Source organism: Prenolepis imparis, unplaced genomic scaffold (genome assembly GCF_030444845.1).
Source record: "Prenolepis imparis isolate NDT839.2.m4 unplaced genomic scaffold, iyPreImpa1.0 SCAF_2, whole genome shotgun sequence".
NCBI classification, from domain to species: Eukaryota; Metazoa; Arthropoda; class Insecta; order Hymenoptera; family Formicidae; genus Prenolepis; species Prenolepis imparis.
Window position 1 is genome coordinate 7,100,685 of NW_028141160.1, and position 13,911 is coordinate 7,114,595.

The 13,911-nt window shown below is 42.2% G+C and overlaps 1 protein-coding gene across 3 annotated transcripts in view; it reads left to right on the forward strand.

The window, feature by feature from the left end:
- The first annotated feature begins 10,302 nt into the window (after window positions 1–10,302).
- Soxn (SRY-box transcription factor soxNeuro) overlaps window positions 10,303–13,911 on the forward strand; it is a 108,514-nt gene continuing 104,905 nt past the window's right edge. For 2 of the 3 annotated variants that reach the window (XM_083058582.1, XM_083058583.1), the window contains exon 1: window positions 10,303–12,876. In XM_083058582.1, the coding sequence (XP_082914708.1) occupies window positions 11,465–12,876 (1,412 nt within the window). In that variant the 5' untranslated portion in view covers window positions 10,303–11,464. The remainder of the gene's footprint in view (window positions 12,877–13,911) is intronic. The other variant, XM_083058581.1, reaches the window with a different exon arrangement.

Genomic DNA, 13,911 nt, shown 5'->3' on the forward strand with positions numbered 1-13,911 from the left:
TCTGGCTATCAATTCCATTGGCTGCGATTTGCATACGCAAGAAAAGTATCGCGATACCACAACGACACTCGAGATAAAGATAAATCTAACGTTTTATCAAATTTTCTATCCGAAAAATGTGATTTGCGTCCCCCAGGCTTTTATCTGAATCGAAATTTCTCTTCTTTCGATCTCAGTTTTCAATTCGATCTTTATTTTGATACACTTGAACACAGATTTTTTTGGAATTAATTAAATTAAATTACAGTTTTAATATCAAGTGAGGAAACTATTCGTTTATTGTCTGTTTGATATAAAAATAAAAGCTCTCTCATTTCTTATACATAAATAATTAATTAATCAAATTCATTAGAACTCTAAAAATTCATGAAAAAATGAGGTTGAAATTAGTAATATAATTTTTTAATATAACTATAAATATAAATATAAGAAATAAAATATAGAATCAATTTTATATACAATTAATTAATTAAATTTATCGGAACCTTATAGAATTCACGAACGTGAGAAAATTGGGGTTGAAAAGGGAGGAAAATTCTAACATTGAATCTTCGTTCTCCTTCGCGATTATATAGACAGACGTGCGTGAAGAAAGAGCCCGCGCTTTCTCGTCGAAAAGATCCCGGGAAAGATCGCGCGCTCCCGCGGGAGCACAGGTGTACAAATAAATTGCGCGCGGGCATACACACTGATTGCGTGTAGCATCCGCACGGCATCTCGCTGCACCGGCCCGGCCGGTCATGTTCTGGCTGCATCATTCTCCCTGATTGCTAAACGATGCGCGCAAGCAACTGTTGGGCTCCTCTCGCGCGAGCCCGCAAACTCTTTCTCTCTCTCTCTCTCCGCGATTAAATACATCCGCGCGCAAATCAGGATCTCATTGCGCTGTCAACGGGCCAATGGGCATCAACCGGTCGGTCGGTCTACGTCCATTTTGACGACATAATCTCTCTCTTTTTCTCTCTCGCCTCTTCTCTTCCGCCTCCCGACATCGAGAAACGCATCTCTTTTTTTCCCCGTTCTTGCATCGCAATCGGATATAGCTGTCGGCCAATTTAAATGTTCGTCAAACTTCACGCCTTCGAAGATTCGTGCGAAACTTTTTTCTTAATTGGAAATTGATTTCTAATTGTATTTAATTGTAATTACTTTTGATCGAGGGGTTCATTGTCAGCTTCTTTTGCTATGCAAATTTACTTTGTATCTCTTCAGGGTGTATGTTCCTGGGAAAAACCTTGAAAATCTGATATTCTCAGGGAATTTCGTTCAGTGTTGAAAAATCAGGGAATTTGATTAGGATTCAGGGAATTTTCAAAAAAATTGTATGTCCTTTGATAATTTTACTCTTATTCAGCACTTAAGGAACATATGTCTAACATATCTTTGCAATAGTTAAATTTTTATTAAAATTTCAAGTGATTTTTTATTTGACGATCTTTTTATTATCAAGATCTTACATAAGTTTCATAGAATATTGTTCAATTTTTTAATAGATAATATTTAAATAAATTAGTATTCCTTAAGATGTTTATAATAAATTATTTGTTTTATATTTTTGTCTTATATTTTTGCATATATTTTTAACGTTTAGATATAGTGAAACTTTGTTATTGTCCAAATTAATTTTACAATTAATGCATCGATATTAAATGCTAGAAAAACTCTTGATAACTTTGCAATCGTATGAATAAGAAACGCTTTAGAAAGCGCATACAATAAAGAAACTTATTTTAAAAATTTGCATCTATATACAAAATTTTCTTATTTTAATGGAATTTTGGACGAAAATACCTGGAAGATCAGGGAACTCTCAGGGAATTTTTTTTACAAGATTTGAGTAGACACCCTGATGTTGTTGATCGTAGAAGGAAAATTCGCAATTTGACAGAAACATTGCTTTGATATTTTTGTTTTGATTCCACGCGGTGTATACTTTTACCACAGAAGGGACTAGAGTGTCACAATAGTTGGAGTCGTTTGGTATTATTGCTCGATCCGTCGATGAGACACGTACGACGGAATCCACGTCGAAATTCGGTACGCGGCGCGGAAAATGACACAATGGCACCTCTCTCTCTCTCTCCCTTCCCTCCTCTCCTCCCCTTTTTAGCATCTTACGACACTTAATTCATGCTACGTCCGTCACCTGCCGGCAAAACACGACGTTCGCGCGACACGCTCGTCCTCCCCGGTGCATTGAAGCATCCTCGAGGAGAGATTCGTTCCGCGTTTGCGAACGTCATCCAACGCGCGCGGAATTTCAATGTATGTACGCACACGCGCGTACTCGATCTCTAGCCGGTCCGCGAATGTCTCTCGGGATTTTACATTGTATCTCTTCTTCTATATGCGAGACGAGAATTTGCACTCTCGATGAAGACGCGCGTCAGCGTCTTCTTTTAATAATGATTTTACGCGCCTAAGATGAGTACAAGAGTGTCTTCGTTCTATCATACTATCGTTTGTATCGATTGCTAACGAAAATTCTGATTTTGATGAAACTTTACACATGTAGGAGGGATAAATAAATGAATTTAGAAATTTTCAATTGCTGTCCAAAAAACGATTCTCGTGAAACCACCCCTTATATGAGCAGCTTTTCGCTTTTCTCGATATATCTCGAAAAGTACTCGAGATATCAAAAGATATTTCATACAAAAATGTTATGGTAAAAACACCTCTATTTAATTACATTAATGAAATTTTAAAAGAATAATTTTTTTTAAGATTTTTGATAAAATTTTTGTTTTGGAAAAAATATCTTTTCAAAATTTTATCAATGTGGTACAATAGAGATATTTTTACCATTTTTGTATAAGATATTTTTTGATATTTTATATGCTTTTCAAGATATGTTGAGAAAAGCAAAAAGCTATAGATTGAGGGATGATTTTACCCTTTAGAATTATTTTTGGGCACCAACAGAAAATTTCTAAATATCTATTTACCCCCTACACATGTGTGTAATGTTACATTAAAATTTCAGAAAATTTTCGAGTTCGCGAAGTAAGACAAGAAGTGCTGAAGAGTATGAGCTTGTCGTCGAAACTCAACATCATCGAACAGCGGTTTTGAAGTGATTGCTCTGGGAATGCCTTCTCGTTGAAAATGTCGAAGGACTCGTCGACATATATTCCCACGTTATCGTCTCTCTCTTCGCGACAAGATGCGACGCCGAACGGAGAATCACTGCGACGAGGTCAGGCCCCTTTTTTCGCAAGGTCCCCTTCTCGATACGGCTGGTAGGGGGGAGGGGGGGCCTCCTCTGCTCCACATAGCCGAGGTGAAGAGGGTACGCGCTCGAGGGTTCGCCCGGATCGTCAGCAGGGGGGACCCGCTCCGATATTTATTGCGGGGATGCGTGCCGGGCAGATATTATTATTTGTACCACGCGCACATATAATTCAAGCCGGTCGTTAAAATTATTTTATTACTTGTTCTACACGCGGCCGCTCCCAGATTTCGCGCGCAGTCACTCTCGGGCCACGATGTTTCTTCGCCATCCGTGAGAGCGATCGATTGAAATCGTTAAAAAATCTATACTTTTTATTTTCTTTTGAAAAATTTGAAATTCATTTATCTTCTAATTATCACAAATTTATCTGTACAGTTCTTGTTCATTAATAGCAAACAATTGTTGCGATTAGCATCCTAGAAAAACTCAAATTCTCTGACAGCAAACTTTAGATAATAGCTTCTCGCGAAATATCCATTATAAAAATAATCAGACGTGTATTAATTTTTTTTTAATTCGATATGTAATATATATAAATACCACCTGTCGCAAAGTATGTTCACCATCAACGCCTTGAGAGAATAAAGAGAAAAGTGCACTCGGGAATTGTCGGAGCTGCCTAAAATAGGTCGACGCTAATACAGGAGAAGAAGCCTCGTGGGGCTTACAGAGCCCCTCTCTTTCTCTCTCTCTCTCGACGTCACTTTCCGCAGGAAACGGGTTCTTGCAGATCGTTATTGAAACGAAACGACACGCCGGTCAACGGCAGGGGCGTATCTGGCCGGACGCCCCGGGGTCGTTTCGGAGACGGAGAGAGAAAGAGAGCTTTTCTTTTACGAGGAGGCGAGCGCATCACGCAAAGTGGCGTGACGAGTAGCGGGACCAGAAATCTCGAGGGCGACGAGGGCCTCTCACGTGGAGTAACTTAAAGTCGTATCAATCTCATTTATGCCAATTTTCATGTCTCGTGTGGTAGCCCCCGGTTCCTCCGGGGCCCGTCCGAAGGGGAGGGGGAGGGGGTAGAAGGGGTCTTTCCTCCCTTCTCTCGTTACTTACTTAGTTGTAGCGCGCATCATTGGCGAGCACGAGAGCAGTGTTGCCTACGTTTTTCGAGACATTTTCATGATAATCAGAGGTGGGTCCGGCATGTCCGCGACACGTTCCTGCGTATGCAAATTCCCGGCCGTGGAATCGGTAGCCATAGCTACTGGGGAACCGATTTATCGCGCCCTCCCGGATCGATTTATTCATCGATCGGACTCGTTTGTCGACTCGATTAATCCCGGATGAAAAATGTGACGATTTCCCCCGATGTATGTTGTACCCCCCCACTAGCGCGAGGGAGAGAGAAAGAGAGATAATTTACGCGACGGTCGCGAAACTTGCACGGGGATATAATTGATCGTTATTTTTACCAATATTCTACCTCCCGAGGGAGGAAATTTCCGAATGTTTGTTGTGTACATGTATTGATTTCAATTATAGTCTCTTAAAAATTTTCGTATCGAATGCTAATTAAAGTTGATATTACACGTGGAATTTTATCACTGTCACGATTTGTAATATGATTTCACGAAGATTAGTTTACCGGTTTCTCTAATATTTTATTAGCATTCTCGAATTAAATTGATTATTGATATTGGTATCAAATCCACGCGAAGTTATTTTTAATTTTGATCAATTCGCTTGTGCTCGAGCAAGCTTATGAAAAATACTATGAGTTCCGAGATATTTGAATATACATATTGGATATTTACATCTCGAGTAATGTCAAGAACGACGGCCATATTACGTAATATGCGTTACATAAGTCGTAAGTTGGACGCGAATTTTTCGGTAAAGCTTATTTCATCTTTAATGAATTCCAACAACGTATCTGCCTCATTCATTCGTCACTGCTTTTCTCAATTTTAATTTATTTTTATCTACGAAACATAATTTAATGCACATGTAACAAATTACTATTTCCTACAAGAAAAAAAGTGAGCAATAAAAAGTAGATTTTTTACACAGAGCAATAAAAGTTATTCGTTCCTTAAAAAAACTACATGTGGATGGTAGTGTCAAAATAATAAATTTGTTTAATTAAGTGCAGTAGATATAATACAAGCACGCACAATAATCGAAATTGACTAGCTCAACTTTGTGACTCAATAAAGTCACGAGAAATTTATTTATAATTTTTTCCAGTGAAATATAAATAAATTATATATATATTTCTTGTGTATTACACACAAACATAATTGCTGCTGTCGGGAAGGTAACGTAAATAATTTCACATCGATAACTAATTTATGGCACACTTAAAATGCGGACGACAAATATCGCGATCGCGAGAATAGCGGTAGTAAAAAGTTTTATATCGGTTCTCTCTGCCGTTGGAAAACAAAAAAAGAAAAGAAAAGAAAGTCGACGATGTCTAATGGCTCGTTGTGACGGGGGCTAATGGCGCCGCTGCGTAAAAAAAAGCCACGGCTGTAAATTTCTATCCCAACGGCTGGCTGGCTGCTCGTCTGTGGTTCGGACGAGCGAGAGATTATTTGGATTCCGAAGAATAGTAACAATCGAGCTTTGTAATCGGTCCTCGAAACGATAAAGACTTTGTTGGCTACCCTTCCGCGGGTACCACTGTTCTCTCCCTGTCACAACCACCCCCTGATTTTCGCTCGATCTCCCTCCACCTCCTTTCTCTTTTCCTCCTCCGACCTTCCTCGTCGTCTCGCACACACAATCTCCCCTTTCTCTCGTTACTCGGGCTCTCTAAGAGCTGGCCCAATGCTATCACCTGTTGACAATCGGACGCCTACGAATTCGCCCGCGTATCGCGCGATCGTATTCTTTTCCCTCCCTCTCTTTTGACCTTTCTTTGGTTACACGAACTTTGACGGCGTTTCCCAAGTTCGATGAATTGGAAAGAAATTTATTTTCAACGCGAAATTCTAATGTCAGAATTTGAGCACCAATTAATTTTTTCTTAATAAACGGTAGATATCAATTTTATAATAATAACGAAAAAATAAATATCTATAGTATATGTTGCTTATAATTAAAAATGTATATTTTTTATTTTGAAATTTTTCTAATTTTCTGTTGTTAAATCAAGATTATCTTAGGTAGAATTACCACAAAAATAATATTTAAATTGAAATCATAAATAATATTTCAAAAACTCATATATTTCTGAAGTGTTTTCATAAATTCTGATTTAAATCTCTAAAAATTTTTCAACTGGAATTTATTGTTTTAGAAAACGCGACTGGATTACATAATTTTTAATTTTTTTTTCAGTATTTTTCTCTTGCTTTTTAAACAAGTTCGCAGTCATCAGCATTGCCGTCGCCATAAATATCTCAATGACATCTTGTTTTAGTTCAGAATTACGCAAAAGGTTATTTCGCGATTAAGACTACAAATAGAAGTCTCTGAAGTTTATAAATACACTGATCCTTTTAAATGACAATACTTACAAATTTACACATTATCTAGTGTATACCCTATTGTTAAATAAATGGAAGGTTTTCCTTTCATAAGCGTGAACGGGATTTTTACTTATGATTTATGTTTATGACTTTTTATCCATGATTTATGGATCATTCAGTATTAGATAGTGGGCGGAAAAATAAATGCTTTCATCGAAACGACCACTAAGGCAATAAATATTATCGCCGGCCAGCTGCTTTGGCAGGACCCAGAACAATTATGCGTGAATATGCTCAGTTGCCATTAATCTAATTAGTCGAGTTTTGACACAAGTGCAAGGTACACTCGCGATCGATGATATAATGTCGCATAATTTTTCTTTTCTTTTCAAAGACACGAATTTTTATGTCCTTTGTAACATGATCGTCATCGCGCGACCCGGTGCGTAAACTTTTTCATACATTCTTACGACGTGTAATAAGCTACAGATTAGGCTGACAATAGACTTCGACGTGCGGTCCGCAAAAATTGGCGAGCAACAACAACGGCGTTAGGCCGAAATGCCACAAGTGGCACATAAACCGTGCGGAATAAGTGGATTGATACGTCGTTACCGTTGAAAAAAGGTAGAGCGCAAATCGCGCGATACACATAGAGAGAAAGCCAAGGGTAAAGGAGAAATAGAAAAAGAGAGAGAGAGAGAGAGAGCAAGAGCGAGAGAAAGAGAGAGACAGCGTACAATAAGTCGGAGTCTGACAATGGGATACCGCGGGCGGTCTTTGTGATTCAAATCAATGTTTGCGATACTCGATGGCGCACTGCCTTTGTGGCACCGAGCTTTCCTAGGCTCTCTCACTCAGTACGTATACTATATACGTACACGATGACACACACACACGCACGCACGAGCGTACAACATATATATATATATATATATATATATATATATATATATATAGAGCTATCTATCCTATCGCGTGCATACGTGGTGCACGAGTGTGCGCATCCACCGTGCGACATGAGAAAGCTCATTGTGCATCCTGGCATAGAGACGCACTCGAAAACCAGAATCCTGAACGGCCCACGATCGATCTCCTTCTCTGAACCCGCACGAACCGGCCGCGCGTCCGTTCATTCATTCCGACCGCGACGTGTTCTTCGGGAACGACGTCGTCGACGAAGAGAAGACCTTTAGTTTCGCGATTACGCGCGTATCGATCTCGCGACTTCGCGATCACTTTTCCGTCATGATGTAGATATTTTTTGCTCCTATCTTAAACTTCAATTCTTTCACGTTTGCGAGTTCTAAGGAATTTCGATCATTTCTGTGGGTTTAATTTATATAGAAGTTGAGCTCTTTTCTATTTTGTACTTAAACGAATAATAGAACTTTAAAAGATAAAATTGCAGCTTAAATGTAATTTCAAAAAAGAGTGATCTGACTGCTTAAAGTAATCAAGTAGATGTCAGATTGAAAATTGAGAGAGATCGAAAGTAAAAAACAAATGTTATAATGATATAATGAGATAATAAACAATCAGACAATACAGATTCTAAAAAAAGTTTATTCTATTTTTTTTATTGCGAATTAGTTATTCTCATTTTATCCGAAGTCTTCGTCTCTTCAGCATTTATCTTTAGCGATTATTTTTCAAATTGCAAGAATGCGGAACAAATTTTCTCTTTATTCGAAGTTGCTCTCATTCCAAGGCATATATGTATGTGACAGATATGACTGTGGATATATCCCAGATTAAGCGGAAAACGTAATGCGTAATTCCCGTCTCACGCTATTACTGGATTCGCCATGCGTCATCGATATCTTATCAATTAGCTTTTTTTCTTTGTTGAAAGTTAACAAGCGTCGCGAATTCACTTTTCTTTTCAAACGTACTTTCTCATATTAACTTTACAATCGCAAAAAATGATACTATATTTATAGTTCTGTTCAATAATATATGAATCCTGCAATTTTACATTCGATATCCAAATCCCTAATTTTTATTCGATACACTTTATCGCCATTTAAGAGAGGAATTTGCAATAAATGGCTTCCGCTGTTTCGTTCCCCCTCATCTCGTCTCGGCGGTCGACCACTAAAATGCACAAAAGAAAGGTCCACGAACTCGTCGCGGGAAAAGCCTCTTTTTGGGCGTCGTGACTTCGTTTCAGCATGCTCCCTGTTGTGGAACCTGTTGCCGCGAGACGCGCGAAAAGGAAAGGAGACGCGAGACAAGCTGATTCGTGGCGGAAGTGCGCGTGATAGATAAATGCAGGCTGCGTTTTGTGCGTCAGCGGCTCGATATCAGCAACGGAGGAGACGTCGACCTTCCAAAAACCGACACATGCTGCACACATGCGCATGATGTTGAAAAACATATATATATACCTCTTCTTAAGCGTGATCTACATATTTTTATTTCAAGATTTTTATGTGTAGTCATTACAGTATTTTTCTATCGAACAATTATATTTATTTATTTTTTGTATTTTGATCGCTACAAATATATTTTCGAGTTCATTCATCATCGCTACGATTATCATTTCGCAATTCGTCCTTGAGAAACGAATCTTTCACGTCTTATTGCAACTTATTGCATCGATCGCAATTACGGATCATTTATCCGTTATCTCGATAAGCTCTTATCTTGCAGCGCTATCTGATCAAAACAATAACAGGAAAAATTGCGTTTTGCGAATATGAAACATATCTAATTGTTTTTGTAGAATTTTTGTAAAAGTGGCAATGTTATACATCTATCAAACGTTTACAAAAATCAATTAATGACAGTATTTTCGACTAAAATTGTACATTTGTTCACATGAGATGTAGTTTGAATTGGTAATTAATTGACACTAAATGACATCTATTTATAATTTACTCTATAAACAAAGATGATGATTCCTTCTTAAGATTCCATTAATTACCATTTTTCCGAAACGAGTTAAGTCTGGATATGATATACCGTACTGTTCTACAATTTTTAAGCCGAGTTGGAAGAGAGATTCCGCGTACTCTCTTCTCTCGGTTTTCCCGCGAGTTCTTATAAATTTCCAAGAGCCATATCGCATCACTGTCGCGCACGTATCAGACGTAACTTAACGCATTAAGATCGATGTATACATGTACGCATCGCGTGTATTAAGGCTCGCGGACACACATATGTATACATACCAGCGTTGCTCAGCGCGTAGCGGTATATGCGTCCGACGGGTAGCCGATTTCGCGGCGCGAAAAAGCGAAGAGAACGTCACTGGTGCACAGGACGGACGCAGCAGGGGCTAGAGACGGGAGCGGAAGGAGTGAACGGCGAGAGATGGTAGGCACGGAAGGGATGAAAACTCGTGGGTAGGGGAGCGAGATGACGGGGGCCCAAGCTTTGCCGCGAGAGGTCGGCCCTTTACGTTTAGTGACGTCACGGCGCAATGGCGCCGCCTTCGTGGTGAACCAGCCGGCGGCCGATTGGCCGAGAGAAATGATGGCAGGCGCGCTTGCCAATCGATTGCCCGCTGTACGCCGTAGCCTGGTCTGTCGGTCGGGTACGGTCCCCGCTCTATCCCTCAGCGAAGGTTGGGGTTGGGGAAGGGGAAGCCCGGGGGGAAGGGGACTACTAGGCAGAAAGTGAGCTTCGACCCGAAGGCTCATGGTTCACTCAAACAGTTTCGGTCGCTCCTAGAGAGTAGAGGTATCCTCTTTTCTTCTGCGTCGGTTATTATTCTTCGTTTTCGTTTACGTACTACATCGTGGTAGAAGAACGAAAGGGAAAGAAGCTGTAGAGAAAAATAAAAGCTTGTAGACACGTGCTACAGGGCTAAGCTTATACACGAGGAAACTTGTATACATACTTGTATATACACTCGTGCGAGGAACTCACTACGGAAGGGTTCTCTCGAAAGACAAACAGTGATCGTGATCAGTGACTTCTGCGTCGGTTCGCTAGTCTTCATCGGCTTTCGGTTTTTTTGGCATCTCTGATATAAGATCGCACGCGCCGTTTAGGTGCCATATCGTCGAATTTCAAAGTAGACCGCCGCGCCGGAGCATCTGTGTGTTTTGCTGACGCGTCGTTGCCACATTGTCGTGACGCGATTCGTCGAGCGTGCCGTGGCTTGCAGCCAGTCAGAGCGGCTGGTGAACGGTACAGAGTGGTGAGAGACTGAGCAAGTGAGGGGAAGAAAGTGATAGTGTCGTCAGTTCAGTTCTCGCTCGGACTCTGTGACTTACAGGTCGTACGAAGATCTCTTCAAAAACTGCAAAAGAAAAAAACAGTGAAGAAAAAACCGATCACGCATCGTTGAAGACGGTATCAATAGTATGACAATTGTGAATAGTGTTACCTGTCGAGATCGTGTTCGCAAATCGGGATTGATCGCTTCGTGAACGTTCCGGCGCTACGCAGAACAAAGTCGTCGTCGTATATACGTATCTCGTATCGGAATGCGCGTTCGTAGTTGGCACGTTGTACGACCAGTAGTGCGCCCACGCGATCGCGTAATCGATTGATCGCACGCAAGTGACCGGAGAAACGTGTGCACGCGCGGCATCAGGACTCTCCGCTGACGGAGAAGTAGTGGTTGCGACTTATTAGTTGGTCAATCCATAGAATTCGCGGTCGATTTTCATGTCATCGCTTCGCGCAAAGAGGACGCTGAGGAAGCAGTGACTAGTGGTGGTTCCCGATTAATCATCGGCCCGGATAATCAGTCGCGGTGATCGATCTGACAATCTCGGCGTATCCCGTTGATTTTCTTGACGTAGAACCAGTACCAGAAAAGGGCGGCAAACTGTACGGGCACAGGGAGGAAGACATGCTCACGATGGAGACGGACATGAAGGGCGGCAGTCTGCACGCTCAGATGCCACCGCATCCGCACCAAGGCGTCTCGCCGATGGGTCATCACGCCGGGATGCATCCATACGGCTCTCTCAGCTCGATTCATAGTCCGGCGCTATCGGGAAGCCCTCCTAGCACAGGCGGCCTAGGTCTCGGGCTTCAACATCATCATCAGACGTCGCAGCATCATTACAACTCGATGCAAGCGGCCGCCGTCGCCGCCGTCACTCAACAACAGGCGCAGAGCATGCACGCAATGGCGGCGCAACAGAACGTGCAGCAGCAACAGCATCACACCCATCCACAGCAGCAACAACAACAGACACAGTCGCAGCAGCATCATCAGCCCAATAATCACAGCAACCCCAACAATCCCAACAATCCCAGCAACTCCGCCAATGCCAAGAACAACAACATGGACCGCGTGAAGAGGCCGATGAACGCCTTCATGGTGTGGTCGCGCGGTCAGCGGCGCAAGATGGCTCAGGAAAATCCGAAGATGCACAATTCGGAGATTTCGAAACGCCTCGGCGCCGAATGGAAGCTCCTCAGCGAGACCGAGAAACGTCCGTTCATCGACGAGGCGAAGCGACTGCGCGCGGTGCACATGAAGGAGCACCCGGATTACAAGTACCGGCCGCGACGCAAGACAAAGACCCTCCTGAAGAAGGAGAAGTTCCCGCTCGGAGGCGGCGTACCTGGTGTCGGCGGCATGCTCGTCGACCAGCGACAAGTGGGCACCGGCGGACCGCAACAGCCCCAATTGCCCCGCGACATCTATCAAATGTCGAACGGGTACATGCCCAACGGGTATATGATGCACGACTCGGCAGCCGCGTACCAGCAACACGTCGCGTACGGCGGACACATGGGGGGTGCCGCGGCGGCCGCCGCGGCTTCAGCTGCTGGCTACCCCAGGTACGATCCGATGGGCCATCATATGAGCGGCGGCAGCTCCAGCCCCATCAACAACTACATGAACGGATACGGCGGATATGGCGGCGCCGTGTCTAGCAGCTCGCCGTCGTCCTATCACCAGGGTCAGCCGGGCTCCCAGGTGTCAAGTCACAGTCCGAGCGGCAGTAGCATAAAGTCCGAGCCGACGAGCCCGGCGAGCGGCGGCATTCACACCCCGACGCCTACGGCCGGTCAGACATCCACGGGTCCGGCAGCGGTTGCCGGACAAGCCGTCAAGCGGGAGTACATGGGCCAGCAGCCGACGAGTCAGCAGCAACCGTCGCAGGGCGACCTAAGGCATATGCTCTCGATGTATTTACCGCAAGGCGCCGAGCAGGGAGTGGTACCTCACGGCGCGGTCTACTCACCGGGACCGTCACCTGACTCTCTGGTGCAGCATCACTCGACCATACAGCCGCTCACACACATGTAAGCAATATACCGAGAAATAAGAAATAAGAAATATTCAAGAAAGAGAAGATTTCTTCCTCTCTTTCTTTCTTACTTCATCTTTCCTCTCTCACTCGCAACATTCTCACGCAACAACACTCTTCCTCTCGCCTACGTTTGCTTGCGAGTCGCTTTTTAGAATCGTACAGAAGCGGGATAAACTGCGAGACATTTATCTGTATATATATTATTTATCTGTATATCTCTCGGCACTTTGTGTAGTGAATTTAAAAAATAAAATCTCGGCTATTTTTCTCCAGCATCCATTGTATCCGAAAAAATTAACATCTAATTCGAGATATTTGCAGAGAATATTTATTTTTGTACTTCTATTTTAATTTTTCTCATTATATTATTTCTATATTTATATCCAGAAGTATTCGATCGCGGATTTCTCAATAATAACGTCTCCATTTATAATTCCTACGGATAGGCTCTCTCGGAAATATCTCACTACAGAAACGAAGCATAATATTTACATTTAAACGGAAAGGAATGTTTTGGGTCGTCGTTGAAAGCGGCGACGATATAAGACTCGCGTTGCCGGATGATATTCGATAATTGAAAAAAAAAAGTTTTGTGTGTGTCGACTCCCGACGTCAATCTTCTAACATTGAATTCTTGACACAAAGTTTTGCAAAATATAAATGCAGTTTATCCCGATTCGACGATGCTGATGTTGCACCCGACGCTCGCTCCGAATAACGAGAATTATCGATAATCTTCGTCAATTTCGTTCGGAGATTATCAATCTTCGCGAAATTCGTGACTCGAGCGTTACAGAGATTTCGCAGGAGATCCGCCTTTACATTTATATTTTTATAAATTGTCCTGTCACATTGTTATACTTAATTGTCGCAGAATAAATTACAAATTGTCTTACGAGTCTTTCGGACGGTTCATCCTTAATAATTTCTTATTATTACAAAGAGCGATGGATAAAGTAACTTGATTTTGACCATGGAACTTTTCTTGTGCATGTTTCCTTATATTTTTTTGACGCGCTGAATCATT